The 27,035-nt window shown below is 52.8% G+C and overlaps 12 protein-coding genes across 12 annotated transcripts; 5 read left to right on the top strand and 7 right to left on the bottom strand.

The window, feature by feature from the left end:
- Positions 1 to 189: 189 nt before the first annotated feature.
- Positions 190 to 3,354, bottom strand: A1O5_03775 (sulfite reductase (NADPH) flavoprotein alpha-component; the record flags this gene model as incomplete). Its single annotated transcript, XM_007744386.1, has 1 exon — positions 190 to 3,354. One exon carries the CDS (start codon positions 3,352 to 3,354, stop codon positions 190 to 192), a length of 3,165 nt encoding a protein of 1,054 aa, XP_007742576.1.
- A 747-nt stretch (positions 3,355 to 4,101) lies between these two features.
- A1O5_03776 (uncharacterized protein) lies at positions 4,102 to 4,873 on the top strand (the record flags this gene model as incomplete). The annotated part of the gene is made up of 2 exons (XM_007744387.1): positions 4,102 to 4,140; positions 4,199 to 4,873. 2 exons carry the CDS (start codon positions 4,102 to 4,104, stop codon positions 4,871 to 4,873), a joined length of 714 nt encoding a protein of 237 aa, XP_007742577.1.
- Positions 4,874 to 5,067: 194 nt separating this feature from the next.
- A1O5_03777 (uncharacterized protein) lies at positions 5,068 to 5,490 on the bottom strand (the record flags this gene model as incomplete). Its single annotated transcript, XM_007744388.1, has 1 exon — positions 5,068 to 5,490. The coding sequence occupies one exon, from the start codon at positions 5,488 to 5,490 to the stop codon at positions 5,068 to 5,070; it is 423 nt and encodes a 140-aa protein (XP_007742578.1).
- A 2,912-nt stretch (positions 5,491 to 8,402) lies between these two features.
- Positions 8,403 to 9,049, top strand: A1O5_03778 (uncharacterized protein; the record flags this gene model as incomplete). Its single annotated transcript, XM_007744389.1, has 3 exons — positions 8,403 to 8,504; positions 8,640 to 8,703; positions 8,799 to 9,049. 3 exons carry the CDS (start codon positions 8,403 to 8,405, stop codon positions 9,047 to 9,049), a joined length of 417 nt encoding a protein of 138 aa, XP_007742579.1.
- A 1,025-nt stretch (positions 9,050 to 10,074) lies between these two features.
- On the top strand, positions 10,075 to 11,583 carry A1O5_03779 (uncharacterized protein; the record flags this gene model as incomplete). Its single annotated transcript, XM_007744390.1, has 1 exon — positions 10,075 to 11,583. The coding sequence occupies one exon, from the start codon at positions 10,075 to 10,077 to the stop codon at positions 11,581 to 11,583; it is 1,509 nt and encodes a 502-aa protein (XP_007742580.1).
- Positions 11,584 to 11,997: 414 nt separating this feature from the next.
- A1O5_03780 (uncharacterized protein) lies at positions 11,998 to 13,044 on the bottom strand (the record flags this gene model as incomplete). The annotated part of the gene is made up of 1 exon (XM_007744391.1): positions 11,998 to 13,044. The coding sequence occupies one exon, from the start codon at positions 13,042 to 13,044 to the stop codon at positions 11,998 to 12,000; it is 1,047 nt and encodes a 348-aa protein (XP_007742581.1).
- A 746-nt stretch (positions 13,045 to 13,790) lies between these two features.
- On the bottom strand, positions 13,791 to 14,995 carry A1O5_03781 (glutathione S-transferase; the record flags this gene model as incomplete). Its single annotated transcript, XM_007744392.1, has 3 exons — positions 13,791 to 14,202; positions 14,327 to 14,907; positions 14,984 to 14,995. 3 exons carry the CDS (start codon positions 14,993 to 14,995, stop codon positions 13,791 to 13,793), a joined length of 1,005 nt encoding a protein of 334 aa, XP_007742582.1.
- Positions 14,996 to 15,577: 582 nt separating this feature from the next.
- Positions 15,578 to 17,628, bottom strand: A1O5_03782 (uncharacterized protein; the record flags this gene model as incomplete). Its single annotated transcript, XM_007744393.1, has 4 exons — positions 15,578 to 16,546; positions 16,608 to 17,183; positions 17,246 to 17,313; positions 17,379 to 17,628. The coding sequence occupies 4 exons, from the start codon at positions 17,626 to 17,628 to the stop codon at positions 15,578 to 15,580; spliced, it is 1,863 nt and encodes a 620-aa protein (XP_007742583.1).
- Positions 17,629 to 17,948: 320 nt separating this feature from the next.
- A1O5_03783 (uncharacterized protein) lies at positions 17,949 to 19,013 on the top strand (the record flags this gene model as incomplete). Its single annotated transcript, XM_007744394.1, has 1 exon — positions 17,949 to 19,013. One exon carries the CDS (start codon positions 17,949 to 17,951, stop codon positions 19,011 to 19,013), a length of 1,065 nt encoding a protein of 354 aa, XP_007742584.1.
- Positions 19,014 to 20,304: 1,291 nt separating this feature from the next.
- Positions 20,305 to 21,735, bottom strand: A1O5_03784 (uncharacterized protein; the record flags this gene model as incomplete). Its single annotated transcript, XM_007744395.1, has 1 exon — positions 20,305 to 21,735. One exon carries the CDS (start codon positions 21,733 to 21,735, stop codon positions 20,305 to 20,307), a length of 1,431 nt encoding a protein of 476 aa, XP_007742585.1.
- Positions 21,736 to 22,057: 322 nt separating this feature from the next.
- On the bottom strand, positions 22,058 to 23,659 carry A1O5_03785 (uncharacterized protein; the record flags this gene model as incomplete). The annotated part of the gene is made up of 1 exon (XM_007744396.1): positions 22,058 to 23,659. One exon carries the CDS (start codon positions 23,657 to 23,659, stop codon positions 22,058 to 22,060), a length of 1,602 nt encoding a protein of 533 aa, XP_007742586.1.
- A 1,191-nt stretch (positions 23,660 to 24,850) lies between these two features.
- On the top strand, positions 24,851 to 26,923 carry A1O5_03786 (uncharacterized protein; the record flags this gene model as incomplete). Its single annotated transcript, XM_007744397.1, has 1 exon — positions 24,851 to 26,923. One exon carries the CDS (start codon positions 24,851 to 24,853, stop codon positions 26,921 to 26,923), a length of 2,073 nt encoding a protein of 690 aa, XP_007742587.1.
- Positions 26,924 to 27,035: the final 112 nt, after the last annotated feature.

The following is a 27,035-nucleotide window of genomic DNA, read 5'->3' on the forward strand; positions in this document are numbered from 1 at the left end:
CAAGCTTCCAAGCTTGCGTGTGAACTACAGAGCCGAGTCCATTATCCAAAATGGAAAGATTCAACTTCAGGAGATCTGAATTGTTCATGAGGTCTGCAGCTTATGATTGCATCAAGCTGACTCTAGCTGTTGTCTAATCGTTAACATCAAAACGCCGTCAAATCTGCATCAGAACTTTTTTCAGTGGCTTCAGTACACCTCCAACACATATCGCCCCTCGTCCTTCAACTTCATGATCTCCCTAGCCGTATCGATCTTTTTGACTCCATTTGCCTTTGCATCTCGCGCGATCGCCTCCTCAAGGACATTCGTGACATCAGGCACGGGCCAGGTCGGCCCACACAGGTAAAAAGCTCCTTGATCCTTGATGTAAGCCTCGACGATGTCGTCCAGCGTCTGCCTCATGCGATCCTGGATGTAGATCTTGTGCGGTTGATCTCTGCTGAAGGCCCGGCCGAGCAGGGTGATGACGCCGGCGGCCTGGTATGCCTCCCACTCTTCACCGTAGCAGTATTCCTCCCGCTGGTGGCGGGAGCCCATGTACAACAGCACCGATCCGATCTCTTTGCCCTGCGCCTTCTCCATGGCGCGATGTTGGACGAATGCCCGGAACGGCGCCAACCCGGTGCCGAGACCGGCCATGATGATCGGCTGGGTCGACTTGGGAGGCAGTTTCATCACCGATGGTTTGACGCTGACGGTCACTGGAGCTCCGACTTTGAGACCGGATAGGTATTTCGTGGCTTGACCGAAGCGGTCGCGGCCCTTGGGATCAACCCAGTTCACAACGACGACCATGAGGGCGACCGAGGTCGGCGTCACGGCTTGGCATGAAGCGATCGAGTACTCGCGACGCTTCATCGGAGAGACAATCCTCGCAATGTCGTGGAAGGACGGATGTGCCGACGGGAACTCGAGCAGGACATCCGCAAACGTGACGGTGTCGACCTCGGCTCGCCTCTGGAATTCCTTGTATCCCTCCGGACCGGCCAGTGTCAAGAGATTCTTCTTCTCGTTCTCATCGTCCGCGAATTCCGCAAGTGCCTCGTAGAACTTCTTAGGTGGGCGACCGAATATGTCGACGTTTTGCAGAAGCGCTTGGTAAATGGTACGATTCTCAAAAACATTTGAATCATCGCGCGAAGCGACTTCCACAACGTCCTCGGCATTGAGGCCGTACCATTGGATGAACTCCATGACTTGATCATGGTCATTTTCGGCGTGGATGCCGAGGGCCTCGCCTATGTCGTACTTGAGTCCAGAGGCGCCGAGGTCGAATTCAATGTGGAAAATGTTCCGGTCATAGGTCAGGGGCGTCAGGCGACGGTTCTCTTTGACGTGGACAGTGTAAGTCCTCACGGGCAGGTCGGGTCGAAGGGCGCTTGACGCATTATAAGCTTCTTTGAAGAGGAGGCCTTTGGCCGCCTTTTGCCAGGTACGAAGGAGAGATGGCGGCTCCTCTTCTGTCTTGTCGAAGGAGGTAAGGCTGTTGGGCGAGATGTTGGTTGGTAATGCTGTATTTGCGTCTTCCACCTCTGCCCATTCCTTAGGCACCTCGACCTTGCGCAGAGTCTTCTCGAGATCAGCCGCCACCTGTTTGAGGGTCTCGAGGTTGTTGTTGATCGTTGCCAGCTTTTGTAAACTAAGCTCCTCGGAGTTGCGCAATGCAACCCTGACAAAGGCGACTTGGAGCATGAGCGATTCAAGCTCAGGGTTCTCAACGGAGAGAGCAGTATTGACTGGATTGATCAGGTAAAGACTAATTCCCTTTTCAAGGATCGATTTCTTGAATGCTGCAGGAAGTTTCTTCTCGACGTCTTCGTCCTTGACACCTGGCAATAGGAGAATAATGCTGCCGCCTTGCTGGACAGATTCCACCACATTGATCTTCTCTAACAGCATGGCATCTGTGGCCACAGCCGTGTTGGCGTAAGTGATGGGATACGCAGCGTCAAGGCTTCTGGGAGATTGTCGAATATCGACTCTGTGGACACCCCCATGTATGGAGTTGTCGTGGGTGGTATTCACCGTAACATTCTGAGCCGATTCAGCAGCCAGAGCTTCCGCCAGGGAAGTAGCCGCAGATGCAGACGGTGCGTGATCAACATTCCAGAAAGTGTACCGATGGACAGAGTTATCCAAGAACGTAGTGATGCCCTGGTTGTCGGCAGCCTTGCCGAGGAGCATCTGGAAAAGAGAGGAGATTGACGACGGTGTCCATCGTTCAGCCCGGGCGTACTTTAGCTCTTGAATTTCAGGGCGGTCATGGGTTGACACTCCATAAGAGATGGCGGCAAGTACATCCTCATAAAGGCGGGAGTGAACACCAGCCTCCTGCACCGCCTGCGAATCGACAACCTGACCTAGAACACCAACCACTCTCACGCCCTTAGGGATGAGTTTCAAGAACTGTTCCTCGGCGAATGGTCGATAGAGCCGGACATTGATGGTTCCAACCCTGCTACCAGTTTGGGCCAGTACCGTTGCGGCCTGTGCAGCTAGCGAAGACTCAACCGAGCCAAACGCGACTAGCACAACCTCAGGTTGTTCGTGTCCGAAATACTCAAATGGCCTGTAGTCCGTTCCGAGCTCGTCGTTCAGGGCACGGAGTGTTCTTAATGCCTTACCTTCAGTGTTCAAATGCTTCCTACCCTCATCCGAAATCGAGGACAGGATCGAGCTGTACGCACTGCTGAGACCAGATCTGTCTAGGATGTCAATGACCCGTGTGGTTTCCCTCCCGATTCTCAGACCATCGTAGACGTGTAGCGTCGGCACATCGTGGGCAAGCAGAGTGGCAAGCAGCGACATATGCTGTGTCTCGTATGCGGATTGACTAGCAACCAAAGCCAGACCTAGATCTTCGGCAGTAGACAAGGCAGAGACGTAGTCCGAAACCAGACCTCCATCCTTGTCGCCTTCATAGTCGAGTGCCGCCACATGAGCCACAAACGGGTTGCTGACGGAATAGAGGAGGGAGAGCTGATCAAGGACGGGTCTCAAGAACTTCAGCGCCGACGTCGGCGCAAGGAGACCTTGGGGAATATGCCTCTTCTTCAGATCGAAGTCCTTAGAGAACATGTAGCCGAGGGCAATTGATCCTGCTCCATTTCGTATCTGCATAGGTTGGATCCCAGTCGTGTATCCATTGATGTTCACCTCTTGTGCCTCTGCCCAAGATTTTGCGGCAACATCAAGATCAAATGTCTCCGGGGAGTAGGAGAAGATCTTGTCTGACAGAGCATAGGCGACCTGCTGGACGAGTATCTGAGCAGTCACATAGGTAGGGCCAGCGACTGAGGACAGGGAGGGCGCTTGACCACAGGAGAGGTTCCTCGAGGCACGGGAGGCCATCTTGGAGTCTCTCTCCGGCGCTGGTCCGTTGGAAGAGGGTATTTCAAGACGCATGATCGCAGGATTTGCAGAGGAGATAGTGATGAGGAATGAGAAGACGAATACCTACCGTTCGAGGACGCATTTACAATGAATAGACCCTTCAGGGCCGACTGCCGACCGAGTTCCATCCACCTCATCCATTTTTTGAATTGCGTTATCGATCGGCAGCCAGAGAAGAGGCCGTCTGAGGAAAAAATTGGTGGAGGATTGATCACGCAATTCCACTAGCGCAGAAATAGCAGATCTGTATCACGGTCACGTGGCGCAAGGCTGAGGCTCGCATTTTCCAATGCTCGCCGAGCCCGCTTTTCCTGATCTGGGAAAAGTCCTTGGCGCCCTCCCGGAAATGGAAGAAGAGTTATTCCGGTTCGTCCGGAACTGCTCCGGAGTAACTTTGTAACGACTGTAGCCCGGTTGGAGCGCGTAAACGAAGGGCAAGATTTGAGCAAGAGTTTCTAACTGTGTCAGGCATCGCTTGCCACCTCTTTCGTTGCTGCCTCGGTTTCCATCCGGAGCCGCGTCCAGGTTGGTCAGTATCATGGTCATTACCACTCGCCATACGGATGCTGCCGGCGACCAGTTACGTCCGAATTGGTGCGCCTAAAGTCTCTCCCTATTAATTACAGGACTTCATATATCGTCACACAGTCACTAACCGCTAGCACATACACCGTGTTTTGCTCTTGATCAGCTCTCAAACCAACAATGGCGAAAGCTCTCATTCTCGGCAGCACTGGCCTAGTGGTATGGCCCCAATCCATTCATGCTTCGAAACATGCCTCCTTACTGATATCTGGAACAGGGGTCTTTCATTCTGTCAACCCTGAGAACCAATCCGTCTTCTCAGTTCTCCAGCATTGAGATCATTGCTCGACGATCTCCTCCAGCCGCGGCAGGTCCATCCATCCCAGTCAATGAGTTCGTTGAGAAGGATACGTCCAAATGGGCCGCTCATCTCTCGTCCTTGTCTCCACCAGCCTCTGTCCTCTTCTGTGGTCTCGCCACGACGCGAGCTGCAGCGGGCGGCTTCGACAAACAGTACAAGCTTGAGCACGACTTGAACATTGAGCTTGCCAAAGCTGCCAAAGAGGCAGGAACAAAGACCTATGTCTTAATTTCCTCCGGCGGCGCCGACCCTCACTCATTGTTTGGGTACACCAAAATGAAAGGCGAGATTGAAGAAGACGTGAAGGCCCTCGAATTCGATCATACGATTATTCTTCGACCAGGCCTTATTATTGGCAAGCGTCAAGACAGCCGGCTTGTGGAATTCATCTTGCAGGGGTTTGCTTCTGGATTGGGCAGACTCCATCGGTCACTGAAGGATGTGTGGGCTCAAGATGCAGATATCATCGCAAAGGCAGCTGTTGCTGCAGCGATCAAGGCCGAAAAAGGAGAGGTCAAGGATAAAGTATGGGTGATTGGCCAAAAAGAAATTCTCCAGCTTGGGTCTAAGGAATGGAAGGCAGATTCCTAACCGGATCTGTCGAGACCAAAGGTTGAAATGTAGGATAAAGTGGAAGGTTATATTGATACCCGTAGTCTGTGTTGAAGGATAATACGATCGACTCCGTCTTTTGGTCAAGGAACATGCCCTCTCAGTTATGTACATCACCACCTAGCTCCTGTAGCTCTTCCGCCAGTATCGAACCAACATGTGCTTCGGCCATATCAAGTGCTCTCTTCACCTTTTCTCCCACCTCCGCCTTCTGACATCTTCTTCTTGGCTCCTCCTTCTTCCTCTGCTGTGCCTTGGCTGATATCCGGATTGGCTGGGGATGCATCCAGTGGGTTGACTTGATTTCCTTCTCCAGCTTTCTTCTTTGCTTCTTGCGGATCCGTGATGTTGGGGTCAAAGGCAGCTTCTTCGTTGGCGGCGGAGGTATCGTCGGTGCCAGATTTCGAGTATTCCGTCGCCTCAGGGTTCATCTTCTCGCGGTCTAATTGTGCATCTCGCTGAGGGTGAGGGTGACGGTCAGGGTCTTGGTTTGCTGCTAAGGTGCGAGGGGTCGTGGAGAGGGTTCGAAAAGGAGAGGTAGATGAGACCAGCGGACGTGCAAGGGATTGGAGGTTTCGGGGAAAACGAGGCGGCATTTCGAAGCTGCTGATAGTCGCTAGAAATCCGAGTAGAATAGCTAGTCGTCGACTTCCTCGGTACGTATCGTCCCACGAGCAGTGTCTTGGAGTTATTCAACCGCACTGCTTCGTTCGGAGTTCTTTGGTAGGCTTTGAGTAGTGGGTGGAAAGTTGCACGAGAGAAGTCATGAAGGAGAAGGAGAGCACATCATCGCCATTACAGTATTCCACTCACCTTTAACTCAATTCGGGTACCTTTTGGTCACAGCCCTCGTCATCTCACAAGCAGTTGATGCCCTTGTGCGCAGATCAATGATGCCGGTGACTGCAAGGTCCTCTGACGTCATGGCGTGGCCGTGTCGCGGATCGTTATCCCGTTGCCTGTCTCGCGGTTCCTAACAAGTACATCCAACCTCAGCCTACTAGCCTCATCCCTTCGCCCATCCTCACCCTGATATTTATTTCTTCACAGAGCCCCAAACGGTGTGCCAAATTCACAGGGCCAACATAACGACTTGTTGCCTTGTTTGACAGACGGAGGAGCGTTGGTATCATCAGCAACTGTTCTTCCGCTACGTCTCCCCACGTGCCGAGCTGCGGATTCAGCATCTGAACATCAGCCTCATCCGCCTGCTTCATCTCATGCACACTCTTGTTAAGCAGAAGAAAGTCCACGTTGCAGAAGGTCTGTATTAGAAGACTGTGCGAGGTGCATTGGTTTGACTACACCCGCCGGCCCATTGCGCGCGTAGTTGGCGTGCCCTCACCCGCGGTTCTTCATCAGTACAGACAGAGTAGACCATCTAGAGAATTGGGGTTGCATTAAATCTGGTGCGAAGTCGAACGTGGGTGAGAACGAAGCTGATTCACTACTTTGTTGAAGTGACAAAGTACTTGCACGCGCTCTCAAGCACCCCATGGCTCCCAGCATACTGCAACAATCTTGATAATGCTGTCGCGTGAGCTGTGGAGACCGTCTCCCCCATGCGAGCCGCATCTCGACTCCAGAATGGATTATCTATCACGACTGAACTCCAAGCTGTTAGTGGGATGCTTCCAGGCCGTGAGATTCGGAAGATTCACGCGGCCTTGGTCTCGATTTCCGCGATGCCTTACCCAGCGCATCTGTTCAGGGTCATGATCTCAAAGCGATAGTCCGCCAGGTCTTGAGAGAATGCAAGCAGGAACGTGGTGGCTTCCCTCCCAGATCTCCTTCTTTCTTGTGACGATTTCCGATGGGACTCGGATAGGGAGAAAATTGAGGCTACAATTCTTCAAGAAAGGTTGCAAGACCTTGGCAGGAACTGAGTGTTGTTTCTTTGATGAGCACAGCTGTCATTATCCAGGGCATACACATCGTCATTTCACGCCGATCAGCACGTAATATGGCATGGGTGATGCAGACCCGCCTCGACTTTGGATCGACACTGTCTGTATTCCAGAGGCCCATGAACTACGAAAAGAGGCGATAAGCTATATCGACACCACTTTCTCTGATGCCAAGATCACCCGTGTGTGCGACAAGGATCTTATGAGCATCGATGTCATCAAGGGCGTCTCGGACGTGAGATTATTGGAGTCCGTCTGTCCGTCAACCAAACACCGCAGCTAGAGAACTTCCCGGGCCGCGATTTCTCTCGTTCGATGGCGAAGGAAGGGAAGAAGGGTTGATCACAGCAAAAGGTCTGTAAGCGATATGGCTCGTGTATGATTTTGACGTGAACGACGTCTCATTTTGGAGGAGTCAGTGCGGCCAGAATGGGTGCTGGGAGACTGCCAAGTGGCTGCACAAGCAGCAACGAATGGTACGTCTGATACGGCCAAAGTCGGTCAACGGCACAGAACCGCATCGCGCAGCCAAGGACAGAGGGGAGACTCATGGACCATTAGTAGCACTTTGCACGGCGGCAGGTAGTCATGGTGTTGACGACACCAGTCGGCACTGCTATGGGGGTGTATTGGTGGCCAAGGCTGGTGCTTGTGTGAAGTGAGCTACAGAAATCAGATTCACGAAGGCTTTGATTGATGATTTGAGCTGCTTCATGGGCTAAGAGATACACTGCCTTCGGTTTTCACACTTTTACACTCCGCGAGGTATGTTGCGCTTGGCACTGAGGCAGCTATAGAGCGTGATAAAACGTAACTACGAGCTTGCTACGAGCTTGCTACGAGCTTGCTACGAGCTTGCTACGAGCTTGCTACGAGCTTGCTACGACCTTCTGTACATAATGTCAGAACTGATCTACAGGAACGGCAGTGCCCCCCCGCCAAGGATCAGTCCAGAATGCAGGGTCTCGGTAGTTTTGCCGGTAGTTGATCGCCCTCGCCGCGGACTTCTATCGCGTCGCGCGAAAGGAGAACTTATGAGTCCCCTCGACGCCCTACTTCTTCCCTTGCTCTACCCTACGGCACAATGCGGCGCCAGGCGAGCAACCCGCATTACGTCATTTGCGGAGAAGAGTATCCACAGCTGGGGGCTAGATCCCACTCTGTCGTACCTCGTACTGTCCGTAGGTATACTCATACGGAACAGCAAGTACATGTTTAGCTACTTAAGTGGAGCACACGAGCCCAAGGGTGGAGTGTGTGGAAAAGGCGGGCTTTCGGGGACTAGGCAGCGGCCACCTGGAAAGAACAAGGAGGGATGCGAGGGGAGTGCAACACTCTTCCCCTTGCCCCTCATGTCTTGGAGGTCGGAGTTTTGACATTTTACGAGGCAATGAAACAGAGGTCCCACCATCAAGTAACTTAATTACATCGTTCTGGTCTTGTGCAACCCCTCCTCTTCTTCTCTTTTGACTTTTGTGATCTGACGAGGTTGAGTTGACCCGGGAACGTTTTCTTACCAGCTGTCATCGTCTAGTTGTATGAGTTCGCCAAAGACAAGACTCGACGCAGTGGGACAACATCTGACAAGCGGCAAAGACAAGATGACTACCACCACCGGAAGCTGTATGTGCGGCGCTGTGAAGTACGAGTTCACGGGGGAGCCAAAAGTCACGGCCCTGTGCCACTGCACCGACTGCCAAAAGGTTCGTTCCGCAGCTCATCTATTTCGAACTCAATGTTCTCCGTGATAAGTGATATATGTACCGTTAGAGGAAAAGAGGGAGGGGAAGTTGCTTTCATTATTAGCGCATCTCATTGCATCTTGCTAAAAGGAATAGTGGACCGGAGGAGCTTTCACTTCCAACGCCGTGGTCCCTCGAACGTCGTTCCGAGTTACTTCAGGTTAGTCCAGTCTACTTCTCTTTCGAATATTCACGACACTCCCCCATTGTATAGATGATAGCGAGGCTAAAGAGGACTTTTTACGACCTATCTAGGAAAACCCTCGTCTTGGGACGGCGTCGGCGATTCAGGAAAGATTAACAAGCATTTCTTCTGTCCAACGTGCGGTTCTAGCCTGTACACTGAGTTGGAGGTCATGCCAGACATGACGTGCGTGAAGGCAGGAGGCCTCGATGGCAACAAGGCCGGGCTGGGAAACAAAATCGACGTCGAGTTTTACACCAAAGACCGGGTGGAATACTTGAAAGACGTCCCCGAAGCGAAGCAGGAGCCGGCGTTTGGCTAGCTAGATTCGCCCTCTGCTTAATAACACCTGCCATCTTGTCGTGAAGAGATTCGTTGTGGGGGTTCTTCAACATTATGTGTGTGGTATGTGGGTGTCAGAGCGGCGAGCAAGAGACACACCACAACACACTGGATCATCAGCGGTCTAAAGGCAGTCGCAGCGGCTCTCAAGAGTCGGAGCAGCCCCAACCGGGCAAAGCAATGCTGAATGGAATAAGTTGCGACAGAAGTACACAACTGTGCAGACCGTGTTCACACTGTAGGCCCCGAGAGGACAATCGCGTAGCTGAATTGACCTAGGCGGTCGATAGAGGGGTTGGAAAAGGACTAAGCCCGAATCTGGGAGCTCCGGCCGAAGGGGAAGAACTGCACCCTTTGGGCACACGCCGCACACCCCTCCACAGTGGCTCAGGGGGTATTTCCATAGCAAAATCCCAGTGTCTGCCGAGGTAGTTCGGAGCCTTTATAAGTCAAGGCCAGACCCGTGGTGATATATACCGGGCAAGGGCTTCTTGCGTCTCCCCAGCTTTGACTGGCCCTCTATTCTATGTAGTCTAATAGAGCAACCCCTGAGCGGGGAGATGCACACAATATCAACCGCCTTTTGCGGGTCAGGCCATCCCCCATGCCCTCATCCTCCCCCCGCGGGATTAGATAGGAAGACCAGGGTCTCCGGGTACATGCCGTGATGCACATGTAATCCCAAAAGTGCGGAGCACAGGTGTGTGATTGGAGAATTCGCTGTCTTTGGGCGAAAGCAGAACCCAAAGTCAGGACTGCGAGTGTAGGAACACTGGACCAGCAACTCCCACTAACTCCGGGGCCAATGTCAGATCACGTTGTCGCAGTCGGAGGCGTCATGCGAATATTCTGATGTACTTTGTATGCAATGGCTCGTGGCTGCCGCGCCCTCCATTCGCACCTTTTGTCAAGACCGTCAGATTGAAAAGAGAAACGAGGCATCGTTTCTGAGGCCTTCTTCGAATCTTACAAGATCAAGGTCTCCGGTTCATTTTTGCAAGAACCATGCCTCCCACATACCCCGAGGTCCTGAAAGTCCGGTACTCCTCCGACGACTCATCGCTCCAATTCCCCATCCACAACCCGGCGACAGGTGAAGTAATCACACGTCTCCAAGCAGGGACACCCGCTCAAGTCGACGCCGCCGTCCGCGCCGCCCAGAGGGCATACGACAGCGACTGGCGATGGCGCTCCCCGGCGGAAAGAAGTGCCCTCCTCTTAAAGTGTGCGGACGCTCTGGAGCCTCACAGGGACGAGCTGGCCGAGTTGCTTTGCTTGGAGAACGGCAAGCCGAAGCAGGATGCTCTATCCTTCGACATCAATTTCCTAATGAGCATCTTTCGGTTCTTTGGCAGTATCTGTGATAAACTACCCGGCGAGTTCCACCAGCGAGGAAGTGTTAGTGCGACAGTCATCTACGAGCCATTCGGCGTGTGCGCTGGTATCCTGCCATTCAACTGGCCACCAATTCATTTTGGTGGTAAGACGGCCCCAGCCCTTGCGGCGGGTAACGTCATGATCGTTAAGCCTGGAGAGCAGGCCCCTTTGACAGTGATCAGGATGTGCGAAATTATCTCGCAAGTGCTGCCACCTGACGTGGTTCAGGTTGTGCCTGGCCTGGGGCCTGAAGTGCCCTCCGCATTGATCAAGCACGATCTTGTAAAGATGGTGTCCTTTACAGGCTCGACCGTTGCTGGCTCAAAGGCGGCCGAGGCAGCCGCGAAGACCGTGACGCCTGTGGTTCTTGAATTGGGGGGCAAGAATGCGTTCGTCGTGTTTGACGACGTTGAGAACCTTGATCGCGCAGTCGGGTACGCACTGGAGGGAGCATTCTTCAACAAAGGCGAGGCGTGCACCGCGTCGTCAAGGATCCTCGTCCAGAAAGGCGTGTACGAGAAATTCTGCGACAAACTTGCTGCCGGGGTGAAGAAGCTCAAGTCGGGAAATGGCATGAATCCGACCACCCACCTAGGCCCACAAGTCAGCAAGGCACAGCAGGAGAGGGTATTGGGCTACTTGCAGAAAGCGAAGGATCTAGAGAAAGAAGGAAAAGTCAAGATTGCGGCCCAGGGCCAGCTGCCAGATGACCCGGCGTGCAAGAATGGCTTCTTCGTGCAGCCCACTCTCATCGCCGACGTGACCAGAGACATGGTCATCGCACAGGAGGAAATGTTCGGCGTGCTCGTGACGGTCACACCATTCGAGACGGAAGAGGAAGCCATTGAGATCGTCAACGAGTCCAGGTACGGCCTGACCAGTGTCATCTTCAGCCAGAACAACGAGAGATGTTGGCGCTTCTCGAAAAAGGTGGATGTCGGGCTGGTGTACGTCAACAACTACTTCCGGAACATTCTTGGGATACCATTCGGAGGTGCTAAAGAGACAGGATATGGGCGCGAACACTGCATTGACACGCTGAAGGAGTGGTGTCGCGCCAAAGTCATTACCCAACCGAGCGGCTTTGGTGAAATCCCAAATTGGAGGGCAGTTAGGGAAGTATTGCACGGGGTGTGAGATGGGGAGTCTGAATTGCACGACGATTCTGGCACGAGTCTGGTATCTTTCTAGCTTCGATCGATTCACAATGACATGAATAATGACGAAGCCCAAAAGCGAAATGTCTACGTTCGTCGAGGAATGGGAGCCCTCTGATAGACCTTGCGTTCCGAGATTGCTGGGCGGCCAATCGGCATGCTTATATTTGTACCCAGTAGATATACTAAGTACTACTGGGTAATGTGTAAGTGGTGACTACTCTGTATTGGGTAAGTAAGCAGCTCCACTAATGGGGAGCTTACCTCATATGGATAGCGCCTTGGCACAGCGAATTGCTCACATGCAATTTTCATCATCTTACATGCTCCTCTTTCAGCATGCTCTCCTAGTCAACTGAGCCCGTCATCTTGCAACAAAAGCATTTGTGAAAGCTCAATACTCGAATTTCTGCCCCACCAATTTTTCACTCAGCTCCCACAGTTGCTCTGCCTTTTTCGGATCCTGTGCCCACGCAGGAGCCTGTGCGATCTGTCCATCACTCAAGTAAATCCCCGTCCCATCCTCCAGGTTGGCTGGACCGAGACTGTCATCCAAACCCGCGACCAACGACGTGGCGCACCCCTGATCAACGTTCTTGAATAGGAATTTCATCTTCTCTGTGATCGCTGCGAGTTTTTCGGGGTCGTGGTGACGGCCTAGCTCCGTCATGATCGCGCCGGGGTGCAGAGCAAAGCTCAGAATGCCGTACTTTTCGTAGAGGCGCGAGGTGAGTGCGAGAGCAAACAGCACGTTGGCGCTCTTGGATTGTGCATAAGCTACATTTGGATCGTAGCTTTTGTTGGTGTCGACGGGTCGGCCCGTCTGTTCAAGGGCAGCATAATCAGGCTGCTCGGACTTGGGCAAGCTTCCGATCGCTTTGTCAAAGTTGATGTCTGAGAAGCGAACAGGGCTGTACGCAACGCCGCGGGACGAGACGTTGATAATGCGAGTGCTGCCTCTGGGATTGGCCTTTGCAGCAGCAAGAATCTTCGGCATGATCAGATTCGTGAAGAGGAAGTGGCCGATGTGGTTGGTTGCGAATTGCATTTCGATCCCCTCGGGGCTGAGTTGTCGATCTGGAAGGGACATGACGGCGGCGTTGTTGAACACGAGGTCGATTTGCTCCACCTGTGCGTTCGACATGATGGAAGAGGCTGCACTACGGCACGACGCTTGGGACGAGAGGTCCAGCGGGACGGCGATGTACGTCGTGTCCGGCGCCTTTGAGCGCGCCTCGTCGATGATATCTTGGATCTTGGACGGCGTGCGGCTCGCCAGGATGAGAGTCTTGGGCGAATGGGCGCTGAGGATCTCGACCATCTTGCCTCCAAGCCCGCCCTTGTTGACACCCGTGATCAGAATGGTCTTGCCCTTGATTGCTGGAGCAAACATCTCTGCCACGGATGTCCCCGTCGTTGACATGTCAAAGGAGCGCCCCATGCTGGTAACTCTGCGTATTCTCTGTTGGAGCTGGATGGATGGATAGTACGGTCTTCCCTGGTACTTTGGGTGTATTTGGGTTTTGGGCAAAAGCTTGGCCTCCAAGAACTGACTGAATCTCACGTCGATGCAGGCTTTTGAAATTACCGCTGTAGGAGAAATGTGTCTTGACCCTCCAGTTCAGATCCGTGACTTTTATATATGATAACCCATATACGTTGTACTGCCGCACCGATCAAACCGGATCGACGAGGCTGGGAACTATTGCGCTGTCTTCAGAACCGGAGTTTAGCTCCCAGATTAGCTCCGTCATATTACTTGCATAAATCCGAGGTTTCATGTCAGTTGGGTCACTCGGTTGCATTAGTACCAAGGGCTGAAGACTCGATTTGCCCTTTCTTTTGTGGGCTGTAAAAACAAGATTGCGGTTTCATGTATACCCGACTCCCCGAAAACAATAGATCACCGCTACATATCTGGCCCCTCTTGGTCACGAAATAATACTTTTTTGGTCGGAAATAATATGCCTGGTTTACTTCGCCCCCCTTCAATTGTCTGCATAATTCGCGAAAAGGCAAGGACCGAGGCTCCGAGACTTGCGCGGATCGATGGAAAAAGAACGTGTCAAAACTTCGTACGATTCTCTCTTCTCGTTGACCAAAGTAAGAAAGGTGAATGGTACAAAACGCGGCCTCTTCTTTTTTTCGTTCTTTCTTTTCAATTTCATTTTGAGCGTCATCAAACCCTTATCCCATCTGATCAACCAGTCCCTCAATATCCGGCACGGGCCCCTCGGGCACGATGCCGCTCGGATTCAGCATGGTCAGACTCATGAAGTAGTGGCCCTTGATATGGTCAAAGCTCGTAGTGTCCCTGAACGCCCTGACGTTCCAGTACAGATTCCTCACCCAGTGGTGGATGTGCGGGTAGTGGGTGCGGATCATGGCACGGTTCGTCTTGAAGAGCGAGACATAGACCGGGTCGAAGCGGATGATAGTCACGTAGAGGCGGATGTCTGCCTCGGTGATGGATCCACCGAAGTAGTATGGCCCGTCTTTGGACATGGCCGAGAGATGCTGCTCGACTCGGTCCAGGGAGGCGAACAGGGAAGTCACGGCGGTGTGGTACGCCGATTGGGTCTGGGCAAAGCCGCATTTGCTGCTCAGGAGTCTACATCAGTCTCTGGTCTTGCATCTTCCGTCGCAGAGACAGAGGGGAAGGCAGACGGCGACTCATAGGACAAAGCAGGGGAAGACAAGGGGGTAAGCAACAGTGAACTCACTAGACGCCATTGTTAATGTTATCGTAAGTCCACCCGTTGACCTCGTCAATCTTCCCCCTCAACTGTTCAGGATAGAGGTCGACCTTCCTTTTCTCTTCGGGCAGAAGCTGATCAAACTCTGTATACAACATGCGGATAATCTCGCTACTCTCGTTGCTCACGATCGACTCCGTCTTCTTATCCCACAGCACGGGGACGGTGAACCGGCCCGTGTAGTTAGGTTCGGCAAGGTAGTAGAGCTCTTTCACGCGTTTGAAGTCCGGATGCAGGGGATCCGGAGTCACGTCCTCCATTGGCAAGGATTCATCAGCGGCAACGAAGCGCCAGCTGTCGACGATGGACGTGTGGTAATGGACAGACGTGACGGAAATGATGGACTCCAGGCCTTTGAGTCTGCGGACGATTAAGGTCCTATGGGCCCATGGACATGCGTACGAGACATAAAGATGATATCTCCCCTTTTCAGGAGAAAACCTGGCGTCCGGTTCGCTGGAGATCCGGTGTCGAAACTGAGAAACTGGTCTTTGCAATTCGCCCTTCTCATTGAACAGCTTGGCCGGCATAGGATTCTCCTTGGTACTCTGTTGAGCCAGGAACCACCGTTAGCTTCTGTCTACAGAATTCTCTCCGTCACTTCATGAACCAAGTCTGACATACCTGGATAGACATGGCTAAAGCTAGCTCGCACAGGCAACACGCTGGATCGTGAGATACAGCCAAAGGGGATCTCTACCTAGGACAATTTCAGTATCGAAGACTACTCACCAGGTAAGCAAGGGAAACAACGGGGGAAATTTCTCCCGGTTATACCTGTTCGTGATTGAGGCCAGAATATGTAATCACTTGCCCTGCATCGTGCCACCTACGTACAGCAATGTCTATATCGAGGTTGTAAGCGGCAAAGTCGCCCGCAAATCCCACCGGCTGAGCGACAATCCCACGTCAGGATCCCTGTGTAGCGAAGGCCATCAGCAGCCCTGCTGAAATCGGCTGAAGCGTCAGCCCAGGGTGACTGCTTGGGTTCACATCTTGGTCAGCCATTGTTAATCGCCCAGAGTTTCTCCGCAAACGCTCTCGCCCGAAAGAGCCAGGTTGTCACGTGTACGAAGAAGGTCAGGGCGATCCAGGGAAACAGTCAGTCACAAAGACGGAAGAATGGATGGATCGTGCCGTGGGTCCCGTTGTGGAGAGGATTGAAAGCTGGTTATTCATAATAGACTGGCCGTCGATTGTGCCAAGTCGACACCAGCCTTAGCATTTCAGCCTGATTCCTTTTCTCTTTTCCGCTTCTCGATGTTCAAACATCACTTGGACCCCGACGAATAACGCACTACAAGCTCCGAGCATGAAGACGGCGCCTTGCCAGCTGCCAGCAATACCATGTACAAGACCCATAAGTCCATCCAAGCCCACAGCAAACCCCACTAGATTCGCTGCCATCATCATCAGAATGTTGATGACCGCTCCGATCCCACAAATGACACGATATGCATTCGGTCGATTCTTCCATTTTGATGCCGGGAATGCCATCGTCGCTAGAACTTCGGGTAACACGAAAAGCACGACTAACCAGCCCCACAACAAGAGTCGTAGTTGGATATCGTGCCACAAGGCCACAAAAGTGAAGACTGCGAGCATGTTGAGTATGCCACGGACTTTGCCTGATCCTCCACCTGGCCCGCCTCCAAGTGGGACGTAGACGTAGCGAACCGTCCATCTGTTGAAGCTCCGGTGCCACGAGCGCCAGAAGCCAAAAGCCGAATAATTGTCGCTCATGCACCGTACCATGTTTTCTGGCGGATCAATCCCATCCACCAGAGCCCAGAATCTGAAAAATCGCCATGGGATCATTAACTTCAGCCAAATGTGGTGCAGGTTAAAGTAAGCGAGCATGCTGAGTTGAAAGGGGGAATACGCAGACCAATTCGGCGACGCTTTGGAAATTGCAACCATGTAGGCGGTGTGGATGAGAAACTCCATACAAAACAATGTGGTCAGGAATCTAATGCCGTAGAGAGCCGTTCTTTTTGTCGTCACGGATGGTGGTCGGTAGGTGGATTGCGAGATGTAGTCATTGAAAGTCAGAATCGGGCCAGCCAGATATAGAGGCGGATATAGTACATAGGCCACGTATGTGTGGAATGAGGTATAGGTTGATGCTGGAGCCGGCATGTTGACTCGATCTCTTTCTGAGAGGGCAGAAGAATCGAGTTGCTTCTTCTTAACACTGTCAGCAACCCCATTCAAACGTCAGAGCATCCATCAGCCGGTAGTAACATACCTCGATAGGACTCCCTGCTCTTGAACGATCCAACGACCAGTAATAATCAAAGTTGAAGGAAATCATTCTTAACACAGTAATGTTGAAAAGGACTTCCCAACGTGGATTTAACCCGCCGTAAGAATCCAAGAATTTGCCCCAATCGGCGGCGCCGGGGAAGAAGGGCACGATAGCCTCGGCCATGACTGAGTATCGGTAGCCTTGAGCAAGCTCATTGGCGAAGAGAATGGCAATATTAAATATCCACGTCGCTGTCGGGATTGCGTCTCGTGGAAGGGCTGTGGCAATCTTGAAGTTGATGAAAAGAATGAGTAGGATTTTAAAGATTGAAAAGCCGTTCAGCGCAAGGGTGTAGACCAATGCAGAGCCAAAGTCGAACGCGAGACGGTTTCGAAGCCTGGTTTCGGCCGTCGCTTGGCCAGGAGAAGGTTGCGAATTGACACTGCCATTGGAACTTGTGGGATGAGGAAGGGTTAATCGTTCATAGGCCAGGCGGAGCAGAGGATGCAAAACAACCAGAGCCGCCAAATATGGGATGTTGTCTCGAAATCCAGCATATTGGCCGTCAGAATTGTCCTGTGGTGTACATTAGCCCCTCGGATCACACACACGGGGGTAGGTCTCTCTCGACGACGTACCACTTTCCGCCCAAACAGCCAACCTGGCGAGAGTAAATGTTCGTATTTGGAGTAGTTCGGGGAATCAGCTATGGTTCATTCCTGTCAAATCCACCGTCTTTCTGGTGCGATGCGGGCGTCGGGGTTTTCTTACGCTGCGAGACACTGACTACTGCCCAATACATCTGCGGGACGCAGAACAAGAAGACCACTAGATAGACATAGAACTCGGTGGTCCCCCATCGTGGCCGCGGCGCATCTGCAGGTTGTGTCTTTCCATCTCTTACTGTTGGCTTGGATGAACCCTCATTCACGGACTTCAAGGGGGTGGAGAAGGAATTCGTAAAGCGTGTATCTAGAGTGTCAAGAGAGTACAGGTCGCGGAAGAATGAGAGGATTGTCATATCGACGTATGCATTCTGCAGTCCTCTCTGAGGATGCTGTAGAAGTTTAAGCAGTTGAGAAGTCTCCTGGGAGTTGCAATTGCGGGTGCAAGTCGCGTATATAGTGCAAATGAAACTGTGCCCGTGACACACGCGAATACATTTTCTGCCTGACGGCGGGATATTTTAGTAGGCGGGCTCTCTGGCTAAGCAGCGAGTCAGGTATTTCCTACCTGCCGCAGCCTGGCCAAGAATAATGTCATTTGTCAGACGAAATTGATCCCAAGTTGAATCCCTCGGATCTCCGCCAACTCGAACAGCTCCCTCATCCCCAAAGTAACATGCCTTTAATCGAAGAACTACCGATCACAGCCGCTGCCCGTGCCTCGCATGGCTGGACCTACGTTCCCGACACTGGAGCACCCGTCCCCGCCGTGCAACTGGGCTCCCGCAAACGTGGCCGCGACGGGACGACAGCACCCGCATCTGCACATAAACTCTCGGCGAAGCAAGAAAAGGCCATCCAACAGCGACTGAATGACTTGAACAAGGAAAACTACCGCGAAGCCAATATCCCGATCCCGAAGCGAGAAGGCGCAAGGGCGAAAGAGAAGAAGGCCACACCAAACGTGAGGCGGATTTTCGCGTACAATAGGACCTTCCAGCATTATCTAGCGGACGAGGAGGCCGGGGTGAATGTCTATGGAAGTGCTGCCATTATTCCCCCTGCCACAAGTACACGAGGTCAAGCGAGACATGAGCAGACGCAGAAGACAGCCACAGATTCCAGGAGGCGGGGTGCTGCTGCCCTCGAGACTCCGCCCACAGCGGCCCAGAGAAGAGCTTTGAGACATTTGAGCTCGTTGAAACATTCCAAAACCGCGCCTGTGAAGACCGTGGGAGCGGAAAGCGCCAACGATGCTGACGTTGAGATGCCTGATGCTCCCCCGCCTACGAAACCCTCGGAACCGGCTTCACCCACAACACTTCACAAATCGCCCAGTTCATCCCGGGACAAACAACAACTTTCTTCGTCCCCATCAGCGAGGCAACTGCCTCCTCCAGCCTATGACCCAGCTCTCGACCGCCACCCACTGCTACGTACACTTGGTGTCCCCAAAATGCCATCGGAGCGCGTTATGCAAGCTCTCCTCTCAGAGCCACCGCTCAGTTACGTTGCGGCACGGGCAAAACCACTTGACGACAACATCGACAGCAATGGCCGGTTCGCCATGCGTACGGGAAACAGCGCGCTTATGGCCAAACCGCAGCGCTGGTTCTGCTCCGTGTGCGGCTACTGGGGCAAAGTGAGGTGTAAGTATGGTTGTGGAGAGAGAATATGTGGGCTGTTGGATTGTTGGAAGGGTCATGAAGCGGTTTGTACGCTGGCGGCGACAGGCTACTGATCTGAAGGTGTTTGCGTGCGAACCACCCATCTGTTGAGGTAGGTGCTAGACAGCGCATCCATCTCCGCAAGCATCCGTGTACCTCGGACAACGAGCACCTTTGCTCTCAAGCATTCACCAGGTTTCTACCCTTGCTCACTATAGCTGGTAGCAATGCGGCATCTGTATAATTGGTATCCCCTCTATATGGGGCAAGGATCTCCAGGCTCGCGTGACGAGGGGCCTTTGCAGCCACACCAGCAGCTTGTTTACTGCAGCAAATAACGAATCACCATCACGCGATATGCCATGATGCCGACTTGTTCGTGGACACCGTCAATACCCTTGGAAGCCTGTTCCTAGAGCACGGGCAGCTCGAAGCCCATAAACCCTCTCGCCATATTCCAGCTGGTGCGAAGAGCCTGGGTGAAGCAGAGGTATCAGCTATGTAGCAAGCTACATCGCTAAAGATCCTCAACGATTATCCGGTGTCCGTTGGGATTCGACTGACATGTCCGACGCCGGAACGATCGGGCGAGGCTGGCAAAACCCAGGCCAGTCTCGCGATCTGCTCTGGGTGCAGGGTGCAAAGAGCGCGCACAAGGAGCCTCAGGCGCAGGTTGGTTGTGTAAAGAGGTACACATGTCGACTCATGCAGCTACTGCTGAAGGCAGACCGAAACTGCCCTTGAATTACGTACCAAGTAACAACAGACTTTCGACTTGGAACATCCTGAGGGCCGAAACTGGCAAATTGATTTCTAGCCCAACACAATTAATGCTGCCATTTCACATATCTTATTGAGGAGGTACGGAGGACCTCATGTGATATTTCCCACCTATCCGTCGTCGTCGTCGTCGTATCTTCGTATAGCGAGTCGCTGCAAAAACATTCCTGTTCTGCTTGTCTCGCTGTCCCTCCCTGCTGCAGCTTTTACGTAGAGGTCGGGCCTGATCTCTCCTCTCCCTCGATATCATCAGGGGCTATCATCCATTCATACTCGTACAATACTCTTTTCTCGTCACAACCAAATTTCCCCTCGGTCAGGCAGCCACTCATCGGGAGATATCGTTCGACATGCACAGCATAATCATTCGTCTGCTTGCATGGTCGGTCGAATTCCGTTCAGGCTGAAGTAGCTTTCTCACGGCTGACACGTTCTTTTAGAAAACGCTTACCCCCGTAACATATTAGCACACTGGTTGGCCGTGGATCCCGTTCTCCTTTCGTCTGTCCGTGAGCCTTCCTGTACACCAGAGGTGAACCCATCCGCCCCCCAATTCTTGGATGTGTTCGCTCATATCACAGTCACTCATCCACCCTTCTTCGTTCCACATATCCCACAAACAACCGTGTCTCCAGCGTTCAAATACGCGCTCTGACTCTCCTTGCATGCCTCGCTCTGACACGACCAGTGTCGTGGGTCTTTTCTTATATCCAAGACATGAGAACAAGCCATGCAAGTCGCATTGAGGCGAGGATTCTCAAGTGAGCAGATCGGGCAGGGTACTGTGGGGGGCCGTGACAAGGATGAGGATGAGCCTGTGCCTGAGGTGAATGACGGTTCTTTTGCTGATCCGGGGCCTAGGGCGGACTGGCTAGTTTTCGAACCCAGAGGCGCGGACGTTGTAGTCTGCCTGGACTTCGGTTGTGCGGCGGTTTTGTTCGCAGAGTCCGACCTGTTGGCCTGGGTATCATTAGATTCCTTGTCGATTTGAAATGATTTGAAATAACGATCGAGTGTACTCAGGTCTCGTAGCTCGCGTTGAACATTGACGTCTTCTGTGTCTTCATTGCTGCACACTCGGATCATACCACGGCCTTCGCTGTCTAGCATTTTCCGGCCATTGACGTCCCTGGCGTCTTCTTGGTCGGCATCCGCATCTTCGTAGTTGTCACCGTCCTCGATTTCCTCGGTACCCTCTACTCCGGCGAGTTGAAGATCTTCGACCTCCTTCTTGTTGGTCTCAAACCGGGCCAATGCTGCGGCGGCTCTCAATTCCCGGCCTCGTTTGCTCTGAGCGACTCGGGGCTTGTTGCCGACAGGGCCCTTGCGGTTGATCTCAAGGCTCAATCGCGCGTTCTCATCCTCGCCGAGCGCCACGCCATTTTTGCCGAACTTCTTTTCGATCCGCCGGTCTCTCTTCTCCTTCCACGTTAATTCTGGCTTGTCTTGTCGGGCCTTGCGTTTTCTGTTGCGACTTCGATATGTACCTCCGCAAAGTGGCAACCCTTCCAACTCCTCACTGCGTAAAATGTTGTTACCCATGACAGTGCCCATGTCTCTCAACATCCGGCCACTGCCCCAGAACCCTTCACCTGTATAGCCTCTTTCCCATAAGCCTTTCATTTCTGCCGCGTAGAGATTCCTTGTCTTCCAGAAATCTCGCCCGTGATTCATATGGGTGTTATGGGCCAACTCGTGCATCATGACCATTTGAACCATGTTGAAAGGCACCCAGCCGCCACTCTTGCTCTGAAGCACCAACTGTATGATCTCGCCGTTGTTGAAATTGCGACCGATGAATTCTGGGTTTGGCTCGTACTCTTCTAATGTGGTGACAGAGAGATAGTGGTTCTTCATGAGAGGAAGGCATTGTGCGGCGATGGCTCGCAGGAATGTATCGGCAAGGTCGTAGGATGCCCGATCCGATGACGGCCGTGGAAGTGGTTTGATGAAGACGATTCTGTCATTAGGATGGGAGGATTTCTGGTGATTAAGCCGCAGAGTGTTAAGGGGCATTGCGATGATCCAAGAAGGGCGCACGAACGGCCGTGGAAAGAGTGCCAGTAGGTGGGGAAGGTTGAAGTACTCCGTACGAGGTATCTTGGTTGCAAACGCGAAAGTCGCGTAAAGTGGCGGACAGTGACGTTCCGCGAAAATTGCTCGTCGAAACGTGACCCTGGCCAGATTCGGGTCTGAAGAAGACTATTGTTAATATCATTGATTGTCATGCTTCACAATCGTAGGGTTTCATCCTTCTAGTCACTATATAGATCTAAGAATGGGCAATGTGGACAATCAACACTTGTGTTTTATTTTCTTCGCGTTGGACTCCCAAATGCTACCCTTCGCTTCCGTCGCTGTAACGTTGGCGACGCTGTCGCCATCGTTTCCACTGCCCAATGCCCTCAGTCTCATCTTTTCCGTCATTCTCGAACTCAAGCTCCTTATCAAAAGGCTTCTTGGCGTTGAAATATCCGGACCTAGACCAGTCAAAGGGGACGTGTTCTCCCACCGCTTCATCCCACGGTGCCCACGAAGAATGAGTCCAATCTGGCTGACACTTGACGAGCTGAGGAGGTGATTTCTCCCATTCGATTTCGGTCGATAGCCCCAGATCATGTTCCGTCTGTTGGATATTTCCCGAGGCGTAGCCGTGCTTTTCCTTTACTGCTCGCGATTGTTCATCGTTGTATCCAACATTGACGCTGGGAATCACCGCAATCCGGCTGTATCCAAGAGTCCACAGATCTTTGCAGAATAACGTCGGCTCCCCCGCATAGCATTCGCCTTTATATGCAGCCCGAAACCTGATGTTATGTAACAGTAGAGGCTCGGCTTTGAAAACCGCGGCTCCGTTCCAGCAGGCAAAGACTTGCAGAGGTAACTTTTCATCAATACGAGACCGAGCCTTCTGATCATTCCAGAACAGATTATGGGAGAATTCGAATGATCCACTCTGGGGAACCTCCACAAACAAGTCACCATTCATGCTGCGACCTATCCAGGAGTCGTAAAATGTGGCTCCGTGGTTGTTCCAGTCCATGGAACACACCATATCCGCTCGCTGATGTTGCTTCTGATAAATGAGTTCCAAGATGTCGTCTGTGCAGATCGACACGTCGTTCAAGAAAATCACGGAGGTATCTTTTGCATACGTGTCGTGTTGAGCGATGAGCGGGCCCAGTGCCAGATTGCGAAGCTTTGCGAGCTCGGTAACTCGGTCATTACCATTTTGCAAAGGGTCGATATCGCTCGTGCCAAAATAGTAGGTTGCATTCAATGCTTCGACCTCATCCTTTAATGCGACCAGTATCTCGGTAGTACCATCATCGGAGCGGCCGCCGACGATCGATAAGACGCAGTCTTCGGGGCCGAGAAAGCGCATTGCTTCGACAACCGAGCCAAGAAGACGTGGGAGCACATAAGCACATTGATACAGATTGAGTGCAAAAAAGTACCGTCTCCGTGGTTGCTGGGTCCTGTCAGGGAGACTCCCTTTCGGCCGGAGCATCTTGTAACGGCTTTTGAGAGGCCGTGGGCATTGAAGCCGATCGAAATGCGTATTCCTTGGGTCCATGATAGCAGTGATGTACGGCCCTATCATAGCCATTCTCGATTCATCCACATCTGCCAATGTAGGGGATGATACCACATCAACTTTCTCTTCTCCAAAGCCCAGGTTAAAAGTAGTAGATGCTTTTCCCTGTATGTCATCGTCGAAAGGAACGAACGATTCTGCTTCCGCTGGGACGGTCTCGTCAACTGCAAGGTCTGAAGATTCGCTAACGTCGCCGGTCGTAGGGCCCTTCCAGGCAGGCTTGATAATGGACTCGGCGTGCTTCAGTATTGGGCTAGACACTAGGATGTAAAAGAGGCAGACAAATAAAAGAGCAACATAGATTCTTTCAGAGCCTCTCACGGGCCAAGGTGCAAACGCCATTGTAAGACCCGAGGACTGCGAGATTTGGAATAGACAGCAAAGCTCGACTTCATGAAGTGAATAGATAGCGGTCGAGGATCTAGTGCGTGGCACAAATTCTTACGGGTTATTGTTCCAGCTCATTGTTGGGAACGGCATCCCTTGCACACGGTGGAACGCGTGCTGTGTAGATGCCGACCAGCAGCTTTTCTCCGCCCTTGTTTTCTCAGATTGGAATGTCCGTCAAGACAAGCTGCTCGACTCCGAAAGATCCGTACCCGCCGGTTGAGCAGACCAATTTTCCAAAGGTTCCGCATGGTCCTGTGATATGCCTCCTTAAGCTGGATGCAGGGAGCAGGTTGAGCCAGAATGCTGACTCTTGGTTCATTTCTGAGTTTTCCTCTCTTACTGTTTGGCACGAAGATTGTGAAGGAATGATCGACATAGCCTGTACATACCGGTGACAGCAGACGACCCATGGGCCGCATGCGAATTAACGCGTCCCCGCTCGTTCAGGGTGATGAACGTGGTACCAATACCATTGAGACTATTTGGACTATGAAACTTGCAGTTCAGTCTGGTTATGTGCTCTACCGTAGTGGGTAAGAGTCTTACGGCAGAACACAGGCGCGTCATAGTGCAGTTTCCTGTCCCTTGAACTTGCGATCAGAATAGAATTGCAACCTTGAAATTATGCCCTGACAGAATAAAGTTACCAAGAGCAAAAGGTACCTGCATGAATAAGGACACCGAATTGGCGAGCTTTGGATTACCTAGTAGTAGTGGACTATCACTCCACAGTCCGCCATGTGCATCCAGGACTGTTTCCCTCAGCCGAGGTACTTTTACCACCTTTCTTCCCTCTGCTCCCCCCCGGTCCTCGACGACAATTTCTGGAGCAGTCTTGGAAAGGGCATAAAAGCCTCTTTGACGAGAAAGACGCTGTGATTTATACTGCTTTACTATACTCAAAGGTTGGATCGTCATCGAGCCCTATAATTTGTTTTGCGCTGACAACCCCAGTCAGCAAGGCCTAAGACTACAGAGGGTGACTCCTGGAGAGCTTACAGGTTGCACGCCACCATTGCCGGGTGCAAAAAGGCCGGACTTCTATCGGTTCTGGAATCCCTTGAGCGAATTCTGATTTGGGTGACTACTTGCTCACACATATTTGTCCATCCGTCTATTCAATACCCGCCATAAAGGGGCATGATGGGGTCGAGAAAGCCGTCATCGTCGACCTCTGGGTTTTTCCAAGCCGCTCCCAGTGTACCGCAGCAATACACAGCTTCTTCCCAGGACAAGGCTTCTTCACGGCACGAATCATCAGACGATCCAGTTTTCTCGAGGGTCTTGTCCCTCTACCTTCCCGACCCACTGCCGACGCCTCTCCAGAGCCATTTCCATGACTTCGCACGTCTCGTCCTCGAACCATCCACCCTTCAACACACGATTGACTGTGACACCGACCTGCCCACAATCCACCCCCTGACCACCTTCGGCGAAGAGAACAAAATCACTCCCCTCCGCACGAGCGAAGGATGGCGTGCTCTGAAACAAATTCAAACTCGCGCCGGCGTGGTAGGGTATGCTTATCCTCAGCCCAGCCTGAAGCAAGACTTCAATCGACGAATCCATCAGTTTGGCACCCTGCACCTTTGGCACGGTACTTGCGCAGTAGCCACTTGCCCAATGGGCATGACTGACGGGGCAGCTGTACTATTACGTCGACATTTCGATGACCCAGATGGAGACCAGCCTGGTCGCGGAGCCGTGTTCCGTGAAAGCTATCGTCGTCTTGTGTCTTTGGACCCGACATACTCCTGGACCAGTGGACAATGGATGACCGAACGAAGTGGGGGAAGTGACGTGCGAGGCACTGAGACGGTTGCACGCCGAATGACCACTCAAGAAATGCAAACCGATATCAACCACGGGCGAGATAAAGATGCACACGGTCTCCCTCTGGGACCTTGGATCGTGGATGGGTTCAAATGGTTCTCTTCCGCCACCGATGCCGACATGGCCGTTCTCCTTGCACAGACAGGCCAGGGGCTCAGTGCATTCTATGCTCCTCTTCGGCGAAGAACAGGCCATGTCCCGACTTCCACCGCGGAAGCAGTCTCCCACACCACCGAAACAAACGGCATCCGCATCCAACGCCTCAAAAACAAACTTGGCACCAAGGGCGTCCCAACCGCCGAGCTCGAACTCAAAGGCATGCGCGCTTACCTCGTCGGCCAGGAGGGCCAAGGTATCAAGGAAATTAGCGCCATATTGAACATCACGCGAGTACAAACCGCGAGTTCTGGTGCGGGTTACTTGGCGAGGGGATTGGCTGTGAGTCGCGCATACACGCTGGTTCGAAAAGTGAAAGACGGACAACTTCTGAGGGACAACCCGCAGCATCTGGCCTGGATGGCTGCGGAAAGTGTCAAGTATCGTGCCAACACACACTTGGTCTTCCTTGGCGCTGCGCTCTTGGGGGCAACTGAACAAGACCACGATGCTGTCACCCAGGGCACCCGCGGAGCATCGGTCCTCATCCCGCGCTCAAGGGGAAAACAAGAGATGCTCCTCCGCCTGCTCACGCCCGTGATGAAGGCACAAGTCACTCTGAATAGCGTCTCTGGATTGAGAGCTTGTATGGAATCACTCGGCGGCGTGGGTTACTGCGAGAACAACGAGGATGGCGGGGTGATGAACATTGCCCGCCTGTTCCGGGACAGCGTGGTGGGCACGATCTGGGAGGGCACGACGAGCGTCATGGCAGAGGACGTGTTGAGGGTGGTCAAGAATCCCAAGACTCAGAATAGTCTTACCGGCCGGGTGGACATACTCGACGAGTCCTTCGGAGACTGGGTGCGGGGCGTGCTGAGTGCAATCGAAAAGGCAAACAATGGCCACGGAGGACGAGGAGCCGGTGTTTTTTTCACCAGGGAACGCGAGATCACCGCAAACCGCTACCAGGTCCTGCGCGATCTGGTCCGCTCGAGCGACCTCCTTGCCCTGCAACGGTGCGGCAGGGCCATTCTGGAGCACATCGAGGCCGTCGCCTGCGCCTGCCTGCTTATGTTCGATGCCACTGTGGACGGCGACGAGATCGCCACCGAGGTCGCCAGGCGCTGGGTGAGCATGATCGCCTTGCCTGCCGACAGGATAAAGATACCGAATGAGGGTCGCCCACGCGATCCGGCCGGGGAGATTGAGATGGACAGAAGGATATTTCTCGGGTCAGCGGCGGTGGCAAGATCTCCTGTGACAACGCTGCAAGCAAGACTTTGAAATAGGACAAGTCGGGACTAGGCTTGGAGCGCGTGGTCGACAACGCACGTCGCGGATGAGGGGGGGGGCTAAGTGACAAATTGTTCAAACCAAAATCTAGCATATCTGGTCG

Source organism: Cladophialophora psammophila, assembly GCF_000585535.1.
Source record: "Cladophialophora psammophila CBS 110553 chromosome Unknown aczJe-supercont1.5, whole genome shotgun sequence".
Classification (NCBI taxonomy): domain Eukaryota; kingdom Fungi; phylum Ascomycota; class Eurotiomycetes; order Chaetothyriales; family Herpotrichiellaceae; genus Cladophialophora; species Cladophialophora psammophila.